The sequence below is a fragment of the Mirounga angustirostris genome, unplaced genomic scaffold (genome assembly GCF_029215605.1).
Source record: "Mirounga angustirostris isolate CCGP_5_RB_7025 unplaced genomic scaffold, mMirAng1.0.hap1 SCAF_6, whole genome shotgun sequence".
Lineage (NCBI taxonomy): Eukaryota > Metazoa > Chordata > Mammalia > Carnivora > Phocidae > Mirounga > Mirounga angustirostris.
The window spans coordinates 121,155,573-121,177,514 of record NW_026991714.1 but is presented as its reverse complement, the minus strand read 5'-3'; the positions used below and the strand labels follow the sequence as shown (position 1 = coordinate 121,177,514).

At 35.7% G+C, this 21,942-nt stretch overlaps 1 protein-coding gene across 12 annotated transcripts in view; it reads right to left on the bottom strand.

Annotated features, from left to right (window-relative positions):
- The window catches only part of EXOC6 (exocyst complex component 6), a 355,061-nt gene that overhangs the window by 170,698 nt on the left and 162,421 nt on the right, over nt 1-21,942 (bottom strand). For 11 of the 12 annotated variants that reach the window (XR_010412520.1, XM_064595028.1, XM_064595026.1 and 8 more), the window contains 4 exons: nt 9,573-9,744; nt 8,266-8,313; nt 8,086-8,176; nt 5,271-5,316 (listed from right to left, as the gene is read on the bottom strand). Coding sequence is in view for 11 of the 12 variants with exons in the window: in XM_064595026.1 (XP_064451096.1) it covers nt 5,271-5,316; nt 8,086-8,176; nt 8,266-8,313; nt 9,573-9,744 (357 nt within the window). In the remaining variant the exon portion in view is untranslated. Of the gene's footprint in view, nt 1-5,270; nt 5,317-8,085; nt 8,177-8,265; nt 8,314-9,572; nt 9,745-12,582; nt 13,486-21,942 lie in introns of those variants that run through there. The other variant, XM_045878433.3, reaches the window with a different exon arrangement.

Genomic DNA, 21,942 nt, shown 5'->3' with positions numbered 1-21,942 from the left:
CTCTGGAGTTAACAACATGTCAATACTGGTTCATGAACTGTAAGAAATGTATTACACTCATGCATGAAACTGTGAGGAGAGGAAGGTATATGGGAACTCTGTATTTTCTGTTCAATGTGTCTCTAAACCTAAAATTATAAGCAAAGGACTTGGACAGACATTTTACAAAAGAAAATACACAAATGGCCAAATAGCAAATGAAAAGGCCCTCAACATCAGTCACCAGAGAAATGCATTTTGGAACCACCATTTTACATGTACCAAAATGGTTCAACTAGAACAGAATGACAATACTGTATGTTGGCAAAGGATGTGTAGTATCTAAAATTCTCACTGCCAATGGGAGTATAAAATGGTACAACCATTTTGGAAAACTATTTAATGTTCTCTTATAAAAGGCAGCCTACAGGGCGCCTGGGTGGCTCAGTTGGTTAAGTGACTGCCTTCGGCTCAGGTCATGATCCTGGAGTCCCAGGATCGAGTCCCGTATCGGGCTCCCTGCTCGGCAGGGAGTCTGCTTCTCCCTCTGACCCTCCCCCCTCTCATGTGTTCTCTCTCATTCTCTCTCTCTCTCACAAATAAATAAATAAAATCTTAAAAAAAAAAAAAAAAAGGCAGCCTACATCTACACTATACCCCAGCAATTCTACTCCTACACATATATTAAAGAGAAATATAAACATCTGCCTACAGAAAGACTTGTCTGCTAATTTTATGACAGCCTTATTCATAATACCTCCAAACTGAAAACAATCCAAATACCCACCAACTGGTAAACAGATAAAAAACTTCTTAGAACTGAATACTACTCAGCAATGAAAAGAAACAATTCGTATTTGCAATAACATAGATGAATCTCAAAACATTTGGAGTGAAAGATACTAGACAAGAAAAATAAATACATTCTATGATTCCATTTATATAAATTCTGAGAACATGTGATAGAAATCAGAATATGGTTATCTGTGGAGGGAAGGAGGAATCGACTGAGAAGGGGCATAAAGCGGTGATGGAAATGTTCTATATCTTGTTTGGGTGGTAATGATCAGAAGAGAGTATGAGAAAAGTTTTTGGGATAGAAATAATGTTCAAATCTTGATCTTGGTGGTTATAAAGGTGTATTCGCTTTTTAAAAATTCATGGAGCTACAGACTTATGATTTGTGTATTTGGGTCTAAAAAATTGCTAAGCAAATAACTTAAAAAATAAAAAACTGCACCACAGAGTAAATATTTTACAACACATTTGACAGAAAAGGGGCCAATCCCTGAAATAAGCAAAGATTTTAAGCCTGTTTCAGACATGTTAACTTGAGATAGTGGAATGTCCATGTGAAAAGATTCAACAAGAATCAGAGATGTCAAAACCAAGCTTGAGATTCGAGATTCAGATTTGGCAATCAGTGGAATATAAATCCAGATATTTTAACAAATGTGAAGTGATATTAACTAACAAAAAACATTTTTTTTTTACATTTTACAAGTCAAACCAAATATACCTGTGGGCCAGTTTGACTCTGTGGGTTGCTAATTTGCAACCTCTAATGATCACCAGGAATAACATCTGCCCATGCCCTTCATTTTATTACCCCATATGAATATTTATCTTAACAAAAATATTGCAGAGCACCAGAAGTGGGGTCCTAAATATTTAGTGTGACGGCAGCCTGAACATGCTTTTTAACCTTGACTCCTTGAAACTCCAATAAAATGAGATTTTTCTTTAAAAGCATAAGCCTACACAGATGAAGAGAAAAGGAGAAGAGAGAACAGTAAAATTAAAATTTTAGAATGTGGAAAGCTGACGGATATGTGGTAAAACAAACAAACAAACAAAAAAACTCAGCGGATCTGAGAAAACTGAATTCTAAGCCAATAATTGAGAAACCAAGAATAAACTTATTCTCTAGAGTATCTAAAATGTCAAGAATTGATAGGAATCCCACTACTTATGGAAATGAGAGTGAAAGGAGGGCTAAAGTAAGGAATATTGGTTGATAATCTTTTTAAGCAGCAAACTCCACTCCAGTCATCTGAGCAACAATCATTCCCCATTTTGGCAAAATACTAAAGAGACTAAAACAGATAATCTCTGAATAGGGTGGGGAGACCACCCAAGGTTGAAGGCAATAGTACTGATCTGAAAACAAGAGGATTAGTAGAGCCTAAATATATACTAAATGCCCTCTTCCCCAACTCAGATCCCAGAATGCTGGCAGTCAGGTCTTTACCTTCCAGACAGGAGACGGGAGACAGGACAAGTCTCCTCTAGGGAATCTGAGCAGCCCCAGAAGAAATACCTCCAGATATTAACACCAAAGCTTCACCAACTAAACAGCCCAGCTAGATAAACTCACAATCAACAAGTCCCACCCACATACCTAGAGCTTCCAATCGGCGTCTTATGTCCACTACCACTTAAATATGAGTAGTCAACCAAGGAATTACCTGACATCTGAGAAACACCCCTACCAACAAAGTCAGAGAGTAAAAATAAATAAATAAATAAATAAATAAATAAATAAATAAATAAATAAATAAATAACTGGGGGGAAAACTTAGTGCAAACAAACTATATGCAAGGAGATACATAAATACATACATCTAAAATCTCACAGAGGTGAAGACAAAATACTGTTAACAGTAAATCAAGAACAGTTACCTTAAAAAAAAAAAGAAAATGAAGGAAAAGAAATATTTGGAGATCAAAAAAGTTCTTAGAAATTAAAAATCGGAGAGCAGAAATGAAATAAAATCAGCATTATTTTAGGAAGATAAAAATAAAGAAATATCCTAGAAGCAGAGCAAGGAGTCAAAAAAATAAAAATTGTTAAAGAGAAAAGAAAATCAGAGGACCAGTCTAGAAGATTAAACATCACTATCTGTACTGGAATCAAGTAAACAGAAAGAAATAAATAATTCAAAAAAATTTCCTAGATCTTAAAGACATTATCAGATCAAAGAACAGTTTCCAGATTAAATTCCAGACAGGTTCACCAAGTACCCAACACAATGGAAGTAAACAGGCCCATATCAAAGCACATCACCAGGAAATTACAGACCACACAAGAAAAGATTCTAAAACAGAAAAAAAGGTAGGTTACAAACTAAAGATGAGAAATTAGAATGGCTTCAAACTTCTCAGTTACAACCCTGGAAGGCTAGAGGGCATGAGAGAAGTGTCTGGGGTGGGAGTTATTAGTAAGCCCACCTAGCAAGCAGGTCTGTTTCTAAATACCGTTACTAAAAGGAGTTAGGGTACCTTGGAAAATGGCTATTTCTAGGTCTAGGGCAAGAAAAGTACAATGTGAGCGTGGAACATATTATTGTGTGATAACCAAGAAAGTATTCAATGACAAATGAGGACACAGAAATTGGCTTGAGGGGTTCCCCTAACCAAATGTAGTAAAATTTGAGCATAAAAAAGAATAATGAAAACAAACAGATTATAACACACTTATTAAAAAAAAAAAATCCATGAATCTATAGTGATAATCAGATAAAGAAGATAAAAAGAAAAGGGAAATAAAAAGGAAGAGCTTAAAAAAAGAAAAGCTCTTCTTTATATTAAGAAAGACAGCTAATAAATGTCAAAGGAATGACAGAATTATAAATTCACCATTTTGTAACCCCAAATATAATAGCTGATTAAAGCAAGAGGGGCACCTGGCTGGCTCAGTCAGAGGAGCATGTGACTCTTGATCTTGGGGTTATGAGATCGAGATCCACCTTGGGTATGGAGATTACTTAAAAATAAAAAAAATTTTTAAATCTAAAGCAAGAATCCTAAAACCAATGAGTGAAAGGTTGTTAAGGAAACAGGACTCAAAATATCACCCCACAGATTATTTAGTAATTGCAAAGAGAAAAAGATACTTTTTCAAGTGATCTGATAGACATCCTCTTAATCAAATGATCAAATTTAGCATAACCTAGAGACAATCTAACAGTATATGCCTTTTGATTTCATACAGTGATACAATATCACTTACGTCATACTCATACCAAAAACAGTTAATCTGAATCTAATCATGAGAAAATAATTAAATAAATACAAAATGTCCTGGTCGACAAGACAACTGACCCTGGACCCTTTCATGAAAAACAAAGAAAGGCAGGAAGACTGTTCTAGATTAAAGGGACAAAAAAGTACATATCAACCAATGTTTCAGGGAGGAAATGAAGGTACAAGACATCTGGGGCATAAATGGGGAAATCTGAATATAAATATCAGATGTTACTGAAAAAATATATAATGCTCCAAACTGGAAAATAGTGAAGAAACGTTAAAAGTTAGTTATTTAAAGACATAAATGTAAATACAAAAATAATGCCTTAAAGGAGGTAAAAGTTTTTGCCCTTAGCAAGAAGGAATGGTGAATGGAAAGCAGGGATGATGATGCCTGTTTTTCTGCAATAAATACATAGAACTATATTATCTAGATCTTTAAAATATAAGGATGTACAACTTTGGTAGAGAAAGAGAATATATATATACACATACATACATATATATATATAAATAAAAGACTTTCAGGACAGTTTATGGTTTGTGTATTAAGAAGGAGAAAATAACTACTAATTAGTATGAATTGGTAAACGCCAATAAAATTCAATGTTTAGCACTATAAAGCAGGACATACACAGATCTTTGAGTATAGATTTGTACATAATGTACTGTGATAATTAAGCAATTATTAATAAACTAAGAGGAAACCATTATTTCCCTATTCCAAATGTAGAATATTCTCATTTATTTTGATTTTTCTATATTACTTTAAAATTGTTCATTTTTAAAACATTTTAAACATTACATCTAATGATAATCAATAAACTACTTCAAATGATTTTCCATTTGTCATGTGTTCATTTGTGTTATAAAACAGAACATGATCTACAGTGGCTCAGATTGTCAAAATTTAACTACCCATATTGCTTTCACTGTGGTCCCACTATACACACTTAGCCTTTGATTATAAGCAATGTTCACATGGAAGCTAATCAATATTTTTTCATTCCTGTTCAGTTGTCTATTTGTCCTTCAACAATATCATCAATCTTTGATTTCACTTATAAAGGACAAGGATCCACAAATAAATGGCTAAGAATTGCTTTATTAGATGATTTTGATGGGCAAACTGCATGAAAAAAGAATAAAGGTAGAAAGCAAAAGTTCACATGTCTCACTATAATTTATAGTAAGTTTATCCATGCTTTCTTTAATAGAAAAATAAAAGATTCTTATTAAAAACAGGAAAGAAACCAACTCACCTTTTTGCACTCATCTGTTCTTTTAGCTTACTGTACATTTCCAGCACTGCATTAAAAAATATAACTTATTTTAGCTTTCAAAATTTAGATGAAAAAATTAAAGCAGGAAAGAACCTATTATAAATTCATTAATTTTCTCTATACTTTAATTCAGGCTTATATTTTCAAATAAAATTTTATACATTGAGTAAATAAAAACATTTTAATGTCCTCATAGATTGAACATTACATTATATATATGAAGACATTATCTGGAATTTGGAACACTTTCATATGCTGATACCTATAATTGAAACATTAACCTACTAACAATTAATCATATTCAGAAACTTAATAATATCTCTTCCCTGTAGTGGAATTGAAGTTTGGACTTTAGTTATTCAAGAGACAAAGTTGAGTAAGTGAGATTGATTAATTTTGATTCAATATATCAAATAAAATACATATACCCAAAATATACCAAACACAACTGTGTTATAACTCACTAAATAAAATTTTACACCAAACTGACAAAGAAAAAAAAAAAACCTCAAAAGTTTACAAAGATTAAATTATAATAAAACCATAAATAAACATAACAAATCAACTTCGTTTTATCATTTGTATTATAGACTCAGAAATGCAATTATTCAATAGAATTGTTACAAGCTTCAGCAAGATGACACACTGCCACCAAAAAGGTTTTAATGCAACTATGTAGATTACCATTCATCCTTAGGAGAATTTCAAAGTATAAAGTGAGTAAATTATCATTGGCTCATCAAGCCAGCTCATATTTTCACAGATCGGAGAGACAGACAACACTTGTTTCCAGGCTGTCTATTTTGGCTACTTCCCAGGGGTCTTCAAGTTTACAGAAGATATTTAGTTCACTTGTCTGAAAACCATAAAGCTACAATGGTGGCAACAGTGAACTACCCTAACCCTGTGAACCCTTTGTATATCTCTATCACAGCCCCTATATTGTAATGCAGTATTTCTCGCATTTTCCAACCAAAGCATTAGAGTAAACACATAACCTGGGAAAAAGCCTAAAACTGCTGCTTAAGTATAAACTTTCTTTAAAGTCTCCAGTTTTAGCTCAATAATTTATGTAACTTTCATATCTATCTTATTTCCATATAAAAGTAATGCTCTCCTCAAAAATAATCAAGTAAAACTAATGTACCAGGAAAATGCATTGTTTACCCTATGACTTTTTTTTGATTTTGTTTTTATTATGTTATGTTAATCACCATACATTACATCATTAGTTTTTGATGTTACCCTATGACTTCTTATATCTTCTCATACCCCTTCTAATCCAAGGAAGAGTTAGGCAATTATACAATAATAAATAGCTCATTTATCTTTATTCACATTAAATTGTAGGATCCTTCAGAGCTTGGACTGTGTCATTTTCAACTTTATATTTCCAATATCTACCATAATGGCTGACAGAAAAAAGTATTTCCAAGTGGATAATTTGATAGAAGGCTAGATGGAGGAAAGGAAGCAGTTCTCAATGTGGCTATTAGGAACACAATGTTTACATGAACTCAGATTGCCTGTCCAGCCTTGAAAGCAAAGACAGTAGCAGTAACAAAAGTCTAATCTCTACTTCCCTTTATTTCTCTATTCCAACCCCGCCCCCCAGGGGAATAAGCTGAATTCAGCTCTTTCTCATTCCACCAGTCCCCAATTTTTTAGGCTTATTACCATTCAGGGACAAAGCAATCAAACTTTGAGACTGTCGTCATGGCTACTTCAGTGTAACTGATGGTGGCAAAGAGGTATTATTAAACATTACTATAAGAAAGTAGGTTTCTCAACCTTGAAACATAATAAGCAGACATTTTATTTACTCAAAGTTAATGTGCAAATATCCAGGGACCAGAGATAAAACTGAATAGAATTTCAGTGATTCTAAAAAAAAAAGAAAAGTTATTCTCACAAAGTCAGAAAACAATGTTTTTTAGTTAATAAAATCTGCTGACAATTTTAACATACAATTTGTGTTCTAAGCTAAATTTACATTATATAAATATCATACAAAGCATCTCATTCTATTCCCCTGGACACGGAGGTTCAGGGTCCTTCCTAAAAAAATAAATTTAAAAAATCGGACACTAAGATGGATTCAGCTTACTATATGAAGAAAAAGATGACATACGTTTTGGCTTCCTTTTGTTTGAACAGGATACATAAAGGGAAAGAAAATATAGGTGAGTTTCTTCAGAATTTATTTGATGTCCCAGTAATATTTTAGCCATAAGAGAGAGATCAAAAACTCAGAAACCAAAAAAGTCAGTTTTTCCAAAATACAGGAGTAAGGCAAGACCAAAGAAGGGAAAAGACCTAGCACTTTAGGATGTTTTTTTACTTTATCAGCAAAACGAGACTGTGAGCAAAGCAAAACCAACCTGCTTAAGTGACAAACAGAAAACGGTGGAAAACTAGAGGTAAAAAATTAGGCAAATTAGGAAAAGATAAGGAAATGTAATCAAAAGACACTCCCCTCCATGGGAAAGTATTCTGAGGAAAAACAAAAAAGCAGTGAGAGGGGGGTGAGGGACAACGGACAAACTAGGCAGGAAGGAAATGGGAGAGGTACAGGTTGTTCTAGGAACCTGATGTGACAGATCATCAAACAAAACTTTATAAGATAAGAAAACCATGAAAATTCAAGGGCTAAATAGATAAGAAAGATAACCATGAGCTTTTGGGGGCAATCACCAAATAATCTATAATTTGCATAATGAATAATGACCATATGCTATCATTAAATTATAATTTTACCAAGCCAAGCATTAAATTATAGACAAGTTTAACTCACCTGGAAGGCACAACTGCAATTTTTCTACTACCGTTGTAATGTTCCTCTGCTGAATTCTACATCGAATAATATCTTCTGTTTGGACTATCACCTTAGAAAAGAAGAAATGTTCATATTTTTAAGCAAACAGTTAAACTGCATCCACATATTAAGTATGCAAGAAATGTATTGTATTCTCACCTCCTTTCCAGCATCTTGAAATCTTCGGTTGGTATCAGTAACTTGCACCTTAAAAACAATTTCACCTTAATTAGACAAATATGCATAAAACTGCCCTGATATAACTGCTCACCCTTGTAATCAGATCATGCTTCATGAGAAACTTAGAACAAAGAAATGCAAATTCAAATTAACTCTACAGCTTGAACTTGAACTCTTGATTGAAAAGGGCTTTTGTTAACTTCAATTACTTATGACAGTTCTTTTTAACAGATTCTGTGGCAAACTTCTCAAATTTAATCTAGATTTTTGAACTTTACTTGCTTCTCTAAGTCTGTCAAACAATTCAAATCACTGACCCAATTGACCACTGGTCCCTTTTTGATAACTTCAATGAGGTCTATGTGCCATTCATTGTCTGTACAAAATAGTGATTGCATTTTATGGTAATTAAACATTCATACTTTGCTGAATGCAAACACTGGGTGGTTGATTAACATCAAACACGGAAATTTCAATCCACAGCAACATTTTAATGCTGCAGGTGCAGACAAAGCTCAACCTCAAATTTTCCCACATATTAAGTGACTCATTAGGTCATCATAGTAAGGAAGCACATTCTAGTTTATTAAAAATCTCATTAATTTCTGAACAAAGATGCTCAGTGACCTCATTGATGCTGTATTTGGTCTCTTGTTATCTGAATATCCTTTATATAATGGTTTTCTAATCATAACCTTTAGTGAACCAGGGTCATTTTATCTGCTAAATTCTCCAAATGTAAAGAAAGATAAATAGGCCAATTCTTATAACTAAATACTTTGTATTCTGACTGAACAAATCCAGGTCTCATTTAATAAATATTTTTGCTGTGTGGCAGAAAATATAGACCAATTTTCTTTTAAAAAATTGTGCTTTATTAGTAAACTAAAAAAAAGTTTCAATATTATTAAATAATTTTGAAAACACAAGCACTTATAGTTTTCTTCAATTTTTAGAGAATAGCTTTTTATCATTATTGTACTAATTGCAATTTTTAAAATTCTAAAACTGCAAATGAGGCCTTCCTTTGTATGAATTTTTTTAGTTCATTTCCCTGCATGGAAAGAAATCCTGTTAAGTCAATGCATTACTTGTTTTACAAAAAAGAGATTACTTCTGTCATTAGCATGACAACTATGTTAATAGAGCTAAAGAGCATTTCCAAATATACACACTAATTCACTTCTTGAAAATAGTACATTTAATAATGATTTGTACATATGCACTACAAACTAATACTTGACTAAGGAGAGCAAAAATAAAGAGAATTTTAAAATATTTCTTACCTTCAGTTTTTCTGCATCAGTCCTTACTTTAAGGAGCTCTGTAATAGCATCTACAAAACCCTGATGATGAAAATTACACATCTTTTCAATTTCCTTGTCATGATTACGGATACAAGCATCTAACTTTTCCATAAACTTCTTGTGTGCATTTGGTTGGTCATCATACACAGACCTGAATGTACACAAAAAAGAAAACTAACATTAACTTCCCAGTTCACCAAAATTTATTCTTTATTAAGCCCCTTCTTTGCAACGGCTAATAATTTTTTGTTGCTTTCTGATCAGTATATTAAGGAGACATTCATACATTTCAAGAATTATTTAATTCTGATACCCAGATTTAAGTCTGTGAATATGACTTTTAATTATAAAGCTATTCATCATAATATGATATAGTACCAACATTAAATTACAGTTACTTCAGAGCATAAGTTAAATGGTTTAAAGTAAGCAAGCCTGTAACACACCTAAAAAACACCTTCCTATCTCTTACATGCAAATTACTTCTCCAGTGTAAAGGTCATTTCACTCTAAATTACCCTGCTCCCAAAGTCACTACTCTGAAGCTTATCATGGTCCAAAGAGAAGGGGAAAAAACGTAACTGTGACTGATATATTAAAAAAAAAAAGATGGCAGGGCAGAAGGGAGTGCAATTCTACAAGTGCGAGCCCTCAAGCAGCAGCATATTATGATAAACCTTTTCTTTAGAAAGGTATCATTTCTAACACTGATACCACAGGCCAAATTACATAGCATGCCATCTTCAAGTAATAGCTGAGGCAACAGAATAAATGCAGAGGCATCACAATGAATCCCACTTAATATAACTAGGGATCAACACTTCTCTACAAATTAAGTTCTTTGATTGCCAGTTGAATACAAGTTTTAACTTCATAGCAACAGCTGATAATCTTTTTTTTAAAGATTTATTTATTTATTTCAGAGCGAGAGCACAAATGGTGGGGGGAGAGGGAGAGAGAGAATCTCAAGCAGACTCCACGCTAAGCGCCGAGGCTGATGCAAGCCTCGATCTCACAACCTGAGCTGAAACTAAGAGTTGGATGCTTAACTGAGTGGGTTAGCCAGGCACCCGCAAGGGCTGAAAATCTTAAAATAAAACTGGATTGATAGTACTGTCATTAGTGAAATCTTTTGTATGAAAAATGATTTAATTTCTTTTTGAACATGTTATTATTAAATGAGCCACAAACCCTCTAGATACCTGGAAACTGTCTAGATATCAGGAAATAAAGGTCTGAGGCTCAGGACATGAGTCTTTAACATACTAGTGCTCAAAAAAGAATCACTGAGTGAATGATTATAAAGAATGATGAACAAAATCCTGATTTCTACAGTACTTACTGTGTCAGGACATGTTCTAAGTGCATTTTATATATTAATTTTTTAATCCTCACAATAAGTCTATAAAGTAGGTATTATTATTACCCTTGCTTTACAGATGTTACAGATTATGTAACTGCTATAACTTCCACACTAGCAAGGGACAGATGAGATATGAATCCTGGTAGTCTGGCTCCAGAGTTCATATTCTCAAGCGCAAGGCCATCCTGCAGTCACCACAATGTTCTCTAAATATGGTGTACACATTTCTACTGTATCTCAGCTCATGCTATGTCCACATAGGGGGCACTACCCTCCCTGCCAACCACCATTCAGAAAAGGTTTGACCTTGCCCAAAGAAAGGTTTGGCCCTTGCCCCCAGCTCCTGGGAGGTAAGCCTTGGGAATGTTCTACCTGATTCTTGTCTTTGTTTACTTGGGGGCCTTGGGCAATGCCAAATAACCTAAGTTAGCAATGTGCTTTACATGTGATTTACAGTGGATGGGGGCCCTCGGCCACATTATAGCAGCTCCAGAGAGTCTACAGACTAAGGGTAAGCAACTCACGACAGTCAGCCATATCTATGTGACCAACTCCCAGGAAAAACCTGGACACCATGGCTTAGGTGAGTTACCCTGGTTGCCAATACTCCATGACTGTTGCCACACATCATTGCTGGGAGAAGTAAGTGCTGTCTACATGACCACCGGGAAAGGACTACTGGAAGACCCTGCTTTGAACTCTCCTAGACCCTGCCTTATATGCCTTTTCCTAATGTTAATTTTAATCCATATTCTTTTGCTGTAACAAACAGCAACTGTGAATATAACAGCTTTCTAAATTCTGAACTTGATGGTAGTAAATTCTGAACTTGACGGTAGTCTTGGGGACCTCCCCAAAATGTGCCACCCCCAATCTGTTGCCCATTGTTTGAGATTTAGTTCAATTCCCATTTCCTCCAATAGGACTCTGTCAATCATTTCCATGCCAAGTAATCTCTTCATAAGCAGAATAGGTAAATTCACAGTCCTTTCCACTCATTGTGACACGTAATCATATATTATACTTTGCACTGTAATTTAAACCTTTCAAATATATGTCCTATATTTTGTTTCTTCCTATCAACCATAAGCTTCTTGAGGGCAGCCTCCATGTTACAGGTTTTTTTTTTTTTTTTAATGTTTATTTATTTATTTGACAGAGAGAGACAGCGAGAGAGGGAACACAAGCAGGGGGAGTGGGGGAGGGAGAAGCAGGCTTCCCGCCGAGCAGGGAGCCCGATGCGGGGCTCGATCCCAGGACCCTGGGATCATGACCTGAGCCGAAGGCAGACGCTTAACGCCTGAGCCACCCAGGCGCCCCCATGTTACAGGTTTTTAATGAGTACCTATTATAATACCAGAGACAGCGATATTGGATAGCAATTATTAAAAATGTGGGCCTTTAAGAGCTGAGCTAGAACTAGGCTCTGATCTTGGACATCTTCTCTTTTCTAGCTGTACTACTCTCTCAATCTCATCCAGATTTGGAGTTTTATATTCCATAAGAACACTGACACCTCCCAAATTTATGTTTCCAGTCCCAACTCTCCCCTGAACTTCAAACCCATATATTTCTCCAACTGGGTATCTGATAAGCATCTCAAATATGTCCAAAATGATTTCTTACCTTCTTCAAACCTGCTCCTCTCACAGTCTTCCTCCATCTCAGTAAACCCCATTCTTCTAGGTGCTCTGGTAAAAAACCTTGAAATCACCCATGACAGTTCACTTTCTCTCACTCTCCCCACCAAAATAATCCAGCAAATCCAACCACATCTTACAACCTCTACTGGTGCCACCCTGGACTAAGTCACCATCATCTTGCCTAGAATGTTACCAACTGCTTTCTAATCAGTCTCCTCGATTTCACCCCTGCTTCCCTTCAGTCTGTTCTCAACACAGTAGACAGAATGATCCCATTAAAAGATAAATCAGATCCCATGTCTCTCTTCTGCTCCAAACCCTATTTCTCAGCAGCCCATAAATCCCTATATAATTTTGCCCCATATTATCTCACTGACCTCACTTCCTAATACTCTCCACTTTACTTATTCTATGCCAGCAACACTGGCCTCCTTATGGTTCCTGAAACACACCAAGCACTTTCCTGCCCTATGCTTTACACATGCTATTTCCTCTACCTCAATCACACTTCGTACACGTGGAATGCCTCCCTTCAGGTCTTTTATCCCCTTCTTGATGAGGCCCTTTCTGACTACAGTATCTATACAGTATCTATAAACACACACACACACACACACAATTCCACAATTCCCTTCCCTGCTTTTTTCTTAACAAAGGAGTTTACTTTATCACCACATCACTCTTATCACTGTAGAATAAACTCAAATATACTCTCTATTTCACACTTTTATTTATTTTGCCTTTGTCCACTGGAATGTAAGTTGTCTGTTTTGTTCCCCCACTGAATGCTCGGCCCCAGAAGAGTACTTATCACATAGCAGACGCTTTATAAATAATTGATGAATAATTGGAAGGATGAATGGATGGATAGGTAGATGGAATCAGAAAAGACACTAACTGTTCAACCTCAGATAAGCCACTTGACTTCTCTAAATCTCAACTCCCTCAACAATAAAATAGGGATTAAAAAAACAGTATCTAGGGGCGCCTGGGTAGCTCAGCCGGTTAAGCGTCTGCCTTCAGCTCTGGGCATGATCCCAGGGTCCTGGGATCGAGCCCTGCATCGGACTCCCTGCTCTGCGGGAAGCCTGCTTCTCCCTCTCCCTCTGCTGCTCCCCCTGCTTGTGCTCTCCCTCTCTCTCTCTGTCAAACAAATAAATAAAATCTTTTAAAAACAAACAAAACAAAAACAAACAAAAAAACCAGTATCTACATCACAATGTTTTAAGGATTAAATTAGTAAACAAATAAAAAATTCCTAGCAATAGCTGACATATGGTAAGTGCTCAATATACACTAGCTACTAGCATACTATGTACATAAAAGACAACCAAATCCTTATTAAATGAGTGAATTGGCTGCTGAATAAGTAGTGGCCACAAATATCAAATATGGCTAATATTCCATGGTAAAGGAGTTATGGGGCCTTTTGCATTTTTTTAGATCTAATGTTTCATTTATTTCTTATACTACACCAGAGGAAATATCACTGCCCTCTTTTCACAAGTGAGGAAGTAGGCATGGAAATAATAAATGGCTTGCTCAGTGTAGTCTAGTTAGTGAGGGAATGAGGCAGTACTAGAATTCCCAAAGTACTTTTGTGCTTCCCTTGTGCTTTTCCTATAATTAATACGTTTAATAAGAATTTCTAATTAAACAAGCATTCTGAAGGAAAATCCACATGCAAGAGAAAGTTTATCTGACATTGGTGTGCTATAAACAAATTTTTACTTCATAACTATGAATATGTATTGAAGTAATATACATACACACGCATTTCTAAAATTTTTTTTTACCTATCTTAATACAAGTTTGAAATGTATCTGGCTCTTAAAAAACCAGGTACTGAACAGAACATACCAAAAGAATTGCCTACTCTTTTTTTCTGTTACAGCTGTAGCACTGTAGCAAAAATCTAAGAGATATTTCAGGACTGCCCTACTACAATGTCCCCCCAAAGATGGTCCAACTCTGTCAGTGCAAAAGCAACACTGTTTTCTCTTTTAAAAGTAGTAATAATATATAAACAGAAAGAAGAAAAACAATAATTTTTTCCAAAAGTCTATTTTATTCTAGAAAGTTCTTAAAGTCCATCTTTCAGTGTGTCTTTCTAATTTATTCTCCAGAGTTTTAAAAACAAAACTACTCCTATTTTATAGTAATTCAAGACACTGCCAATGCATCTAGTATAGCATCACAGGTGAATGCCTTTTTTTTCTTTTTAAGATTTTATTTATTTATTTGAGAGAGAGGATGAGAGGAGAGAGAGAGCACATGAGAGGGGGGAGGGTCAGAGGGAGAAGCAGGTTCCCCGCCGAGCAGGGAGCCCGATGCGGGACTCGATCCCGGGACTCCAGGATCATGACCTGAGCTGAAGGCAGTTGCTTAACCAACTGAGCCACACAGGCGCCTGAATGCCTCTTTTTCAACTGATGTGATTAGTATGAAGAAAAGCAGTATCAGAACATATGCAATACTCACCCCCCATTAATAGAAAACCAAAGCCTGAAATGGGTGAACTATTTATATCCCATGCCTTCTGCTGTTAAAATAGAACTGCAAAGCCCAATAAAAATAATATTAAGGAATCAGTACTGTGAATGATGCACCTATTATTACTACGTCTTAGTCTCCCGATAACCACTCGCTGTTACAGACACAAGTACAAGCTGCAGCCCAAGCTGATATAACCACGTGTCATCCATAATCCATATCAATGAGATCACTCTGAGCAGAGTGCACAGAAATAAAGAAGGAGAGATGAGGAAACATTCTAAACCACAGGAATTAATTGCATTTTTTAAAATGTACTGATGGCTCAAGCAAGTGCCAGAATCCAAAATTCATCACAAGATAGAATCTGGCCCTGAAAAGGACCCTAGGAAGTTCCTAGGTCTGACTTTCTCAGCACAAATCTAAGGAGCCAGACACAAGCACTCAAAATGGAATTAATTAATACATGTAGTTGATTTAACCCTCTACCCACTCTGATGAAAAGTAATATTAGAAATAACTAGTCTGAGAATTTGCTAACAAAGCCAACAATAAATAGCTGAGTGAATAGAGAAAAACAGGGAAGGAGAAAGGGTGGATATGCATAAGAACACTGGAAAAGGGAATAAAGCAAAAGCAATTCCTCTCCCAATTATTATGATTTTTTAAGATTTTATTTATTTATTTGACAGAGAGAGCGAGACAGCACAAGCAGGGGGAACAGTAGAGGGAGAGGGAGAAGCAGGCTCCCTGCCAAGCAGGGAGCCCGATGTGGGGCCCGATCCCAGGACCCCGAGATCATGACCTGAGTCGAAGGCAGATGCTTAACTATCTGAGCCACCCAGGTGCCCCCCAAGTATTTCTTAAAACCATATATACAGCAGGAATTATCCATCTTTTCTTTGAAGGGACTACGTTTAATTATAGAGATAATCTGGAGAGACAGTGGAGGGAGGATATGGAAAGCAGAGAAGATGTGCAACTCCCTGTCAACAATTCCCCATAATGACTGAACTGACTAAAAAGGAGTCATATCTGCTGCTTCTCGCTTAATGTGGTGAAGATAAAAAAAAAAAAAAAAAACATAAAACTGTAACATACAACCAAGTACTTACTAATAAGTACTTTGCATGCATTACCTCATTAATATTCACTACAGCTTTACAATGTAGATTCTATTAGCATCCCAATTTACAAATGCAGTTTGGGAACATGAATACTCTAAGTCCAAAGTCACACAGTAGTAGGGCCAAGATTTAACCCCAAGTCTACCTGACTCCAAAGCCAGCGCTTTTTTTTTTTTTAAAGATTTTATTTATTTATTCATGAGAGACAGAGAAAGAGGCAGAGGGAGAAGCAGACTCCCCGCTGAGCAGGGAGTCCAATGTGGGACTCAATCCCAGGACCCCGGGATCATGACCTGAGCTGAAGGCAGACGCTTAACCATCTGAGCCACCCAGGCGCCCCCAAAGCCAGCGCTCTTAACCATTATGTCACATAGACTCTCCAATCAGAAATGGTGATAAGCAGCATGGAATGCAGAGAAGTTATGGGCATAGCAACTAACCAGATCACCTTTGAAGATCAACAATTGAGAATGACTCAATAGGGAATCCCTGATGTGCACTGTTGCACCCATCAGGTGAAATCATCCAATGGACAGAAAAAAAGGATGAGAACTGAGGCATAGCTAATTGTTAAAATTACAAATGCAACAAAATAAAGAGGAGCAAAATACGTAGAGAAAACTAAGGGCCCTGTACTTGTCTAACCTCAGCCAAAGGCTCCAAAAAATCTATTTTTTCTTGTCTTTGAATGACAATCATTATTCTTTGAAATTTTGATCTGCAGGACAAGAAAGGAAATACCATTCAGCACTATTCAATCTTTGAACCTTAAGTCAGTTAACAGTTTTATCCATCTAATTACTAATGTGCCAAATACATTACTGTTCTAAACTTTCAAGCAATATACAATTTTAATGAATTTTTCTGCTTTTAAAATGTCCCTCAGAATGCTATGTCTACTGGCAAGCCTAATCAAATCCTATAAATACACACAGACATATGGCAAAACCAGAAAGCTGGTATCCCACATCCCACTATCCCACATCCACTAAGGTTGTAAATTAGTGCTCCATATACAGTTGAACCTTGGACAACAGTTTGAACTGCATGGGTACACTTATACGCGTTTGTTTTTTTTCCAATACAGTACAGTACTGTAAATGTATTGTCTCTTCCTTGAAACTTTCTTTTTTTTTTTTTTTAAGATTTTATTTATTTATTTGAGAGAGAATGAGAGAGAGCACATGAGAGGGGGGAGGGTCAGAGGGAGAAGCAGACTCCCTGCCAAGCAGGGAGTCCGATGAGGGACTCGATCCCGGGACTCCAGGATCATGACCTGAGCCGAAGGCAGTCACCCAACCAACTGAGCCACCCAGGCGCCCTCTTCCTTGAAACTTTCTTAACATTTTCTTTTCTCTAGCTTACTTGATTGCAAGAATACAGTATATAATACACATAACATACAAAATATGTGTTAATTGACTGTTTATGGCATCTTAAGGTTTCTGGTCAACAGTAGGCTACTGTAGTTAAGTCTTTGGGGAATCAAAAATTATATGCAGATTTCCAACTGCACACGGAGTCCATGACCCCTAACTGCTGCATTGTTCAAGTGTCAACTATACATATAATAACTTCAATGTAAGAAAGTTCAGTCTTCTCTTCCAAAAGCTTAGCACAATAAAGCCTTACTTCCACCAAAATGTAATGCTAATCATGCCAAAATGCAGATGTAAAGTCAATTTTAAAAGAGATGACTTAAAAATTTCATGTGAACAGAAAATAAAGATGGACTATGCTACACTAAGAGATTTAATTTACATATTTTAATTTTAGCAAGTAGGAATGCATAGAAACAATGTGTATGTCTTAAAAGCATAGCTTAAAAGTTCTTTTAAGTACACATTTTCTATCTTCATTATATCTAATCTTCCATCCCAAAGCAAAATGTTGAAATATGAGTTATACACTATTTGACCATCTGATGTATCAGGCTTACAGCATTTAAACAAGTAAATCATCTTTCAGAAATGCCTTCTTGAATTGTATGTACAGGGCTCCCCCTAGTGGTAATAAAATAGATATAAAAAAACTAAGATAACATTCAAATATTAAAATTGCTTCTTTAAAAATTAATGTTATCAAATCAAATGTCTTAATGGAGGAACTCAGACTACTTCAAGCTTTGGGAAAGATACTCTATTAATAAGATAAATGATTTATTAATCATATTCCAGTTTTGTTTTTTTTTTAAGGATGGAAAACAACATTCACAAAATATTATGTGAAAAAGGACTCTCTTATTACTGAAAACACATTAGGATATTTTTTGCCAAGAGGCACATAATATCCTTATACCATTTTCGGTATCTTTTTCTTTCACCATATTTTCATTGTAAAAAATAAAAAATTCCATCACAGTAACTGAAAAGAGAATAAAATGTACAGGTTTCTCCTACTATCTGAAGGTAGAGAGCTCCTATGAAACCAAAATGGTGTAGACTGAAGAAGCAATTATTACTAATTTATATGGAAAAATTTTTGAGCATTCCCAGACCCAAAAAATAACCTCTCTTAGGTTTTCCTGATATATCTTAGAATACATCTTGCTAACGTACAAAATAAATCAAGATAAACACAGATGCTCACAGACACAGTTTAGACCTATGGCAGCTTGATGCTGAGTGCGGATCCCCAGGAAGGAGCTTGGCAGTGCCAACCCCATTGCTCGTGCTGCTGAATTTGATTTTCACTTTTTGCCTTTTTTCACAAAAGCAAAAATGCTGTTTGGATTTCTTTCAGTTAGTGAAAACAGGTACTAATGTAGGTCTTTTGTAAAAGTGAACTGATGTAACATAAACTTTCAAAAAGCAAGGGATACCTCTATTTATTTGCTGAGAAATGACTTTTTAACTTCCAATAAAATGTTTACATTTTTAAAAAAATTGATAAAATCTCAAAGTACCCAATCCCAATTTCCCTAAATGACTTATATTTACTGAAGCACTATAGTTTTCTAGACAGAATAAAAATGGCCTTTCTCAATCTCAGAATCCTTTGTTCTCCAATAGAACAGATATTCTATTGCATAACCACAAAAGAGCATAGCCAAACCCTATACAGAATAATGTGAAGATACTCACCCAAAGTGATTACCATTAAAATACTAAACATTGGCACACTTTCCTATGAATTTTATTAAATGTCAATCAACTGCTGTTAAGGAAAAATTATGACTTTATCAAGGTAATGGACCTCCAAAATACTGGAAAGCTAAAGGCAAAAATACTGTTCAAGAATCCCTGGGCAGGCACCTGGGTGGTTCAGTCAGTTAAGCATCTGTCTTCGGCTCAGGTCATGATCCCAGAGACCTGGGATAGAGTCCCCCATTGGGCTCTCTGCTCAGCGGGGAGCCTGCTTCTCCCTCTCCCTCTGTCAGCCACTGTGCCTACTTGTGCTCTCTCTCTCTGTCAAATAAATAAATAAATAAATAAATAAATAAATAAATAAATAAATAATTAAAACTATTTAAGAAAAAAAAAAAGAATCCCTGGGCATTAGCACTGCATTTACCTGTTGGTGCCAATACTTTCTACAAACTTTTATCAGAAAAGAACGTGTAGGACGCCTGGGTGGCTCTGTTGGTTAAGCGTCTGCCTTCACTCCAGTCATGATTCCAGGGTACTGAGACTGAGTCCCATATCTGGCTCCTTGCTCAGTGGGGAGCCTGCTTCTCCCTCTGCCCCAGCAACCCCCAGCCATGCGCTCTCGCACGCGCATGCACAATCTCTCTCTCTCTCCTTCTCTGATAAATAAAATCTTTAAAAAAAAAAAATGTGCACTGTTTTATCTCTGATAAAACTGTATCAGCTACTTCTAACCTGCACTGGATGATTTTTAATGTTGTTTTTTAATTTTTCAAACATTAACCATATTTTCTGCCAGTTCTTTAAAATGACACATTAGCCTTAATTCTGTATTTCCAGTAATAAAAAAATTGTTTTTACATCCTTTCAAGCATTCTTTATTCTTCCAGTCCATATCCATTTTTACTATTCTTTCACCAGTGTTTCAAATGTCATATCAAACCTAATGTCTAACATATTGATCTTAATTTTGTATTTCTAATAATTATTAATTAAGATGTGATATTTCATGTTAGTGAGACTGCTTGTGATACTTAAGCAATTTCATATTTATACTGAATGTTTTTCAGATTCTAGGTATCAATCTAATTAGTACTGAAATTTTGGTACTAAAATTTGGCTTACTAACTTTGTATTTTGCTTACTGACATACCTTTTTCTGAATATTAAATAAATTTATAAGACAACCACTCTATTATTATCAGCTTTTGACAAATTAAATATTCCTAAAAATGATGCTATGAAGACAATGTCAAAAATAATCACAGAAAAACTAATCAGAAAATTTCAAAATGTAATAAAACCATCCTATACAATACAAATTGCTTGCTAAAAAACTCAAAAATAGTTTTAAAAACAGATTTTTGGGGGCACGTGGGTGGCTCAGTCAGTTGGGCATCCAAATCTTGATTTCAGCTCAGGTCATGATCTCAGGCTCATGGGATCGAGCCGCACATCAGGCTCTATACTCAATGGGGAGTCTGCTTGAGATTCTCTCTCTTTCCTTCTGCTCTTCCCCTCACTAGCATGTGCTCTCCCCCCCCCTCAAATAAATAAATCTTAAAAAAAAAAACACCGATTTTTAGTATATCAGTAAATTTGGTAAATTCAACAAATTGGTCCTGCAACTCCCTTCAGGAGCCTTTAGATTTAAGGTGCCCAAAATTTCAGTAGCATCCATGTGAAAAACAAAGGGCTAAAATATTAATCAAAAACAGCAAATGAGTTATCATTTGGGAGATGGGCCCCCCTTTTCTTTTAAACAACAAATAGCAAATATACCATCTCTCTATCTTAAAAGCACAAAAGGCTTGTTCAAGACCACTCGATTTTGGAAAATATACATATAATTCTACTTAGTAATATAAAATAGCAAGAAAAAAAGTAGTCAATATAAAATTATCATACCCAGTACTCCTAACATTTTTCCAGCCATTTTATCAAATATATCAAACATGAACAACAATGTTCCCATAACATTCTTTCCCTGACACTCTGTAATCCAGGAGCAAATAAGAAATGAAATAGCACCAAAACAGTAACACCTGGATAAAGACAAAGGAGTACTCTTTCCAACAATATTCATTAAGTACCAACCGTATGCAATAGAAACTGAAAATCAAGTGCAGAAAACAGACATATGCACAGTTAACTTTAACACAGAGGTTTACTGATCCCTAAATCATTAAAAATTTATCTGTACTGAGCATAATTCTTCAAAAAGGTAGGAAAATAAATGAAGTAGTTTTACAACATAGGTCCAAAATTCTTTGACACACTTTCCATTGAGAGGTGGGTCTATATCCCCTACTTCTTTTGAATCTGGGCAGGCTTCTGAATACTTTGACCAATGGAATATGACAGAAGTAATTACATGCAACTTCAGAAACTAGAAAAAACCATGCAACTTGTCCCAGGACTTCTTTGGACACCCACTCTGGGGAAAGCCACCCACCATGTAAGAAATCTATCCTTAAAATAATGTGCTGGGAGGGGCGCCTGAGTGGCTCAGTCGTTAAGCGTCTGCCTTCGGCTCAGGTCATGATCCCCGGGTCCTGGGATCAAGTCCCACACTGGGCTCCCTGCTCGGCGGGAAGCCTGCTTCTTCCTCTCCCACTCCCCCTGCTTGTGTTCCCT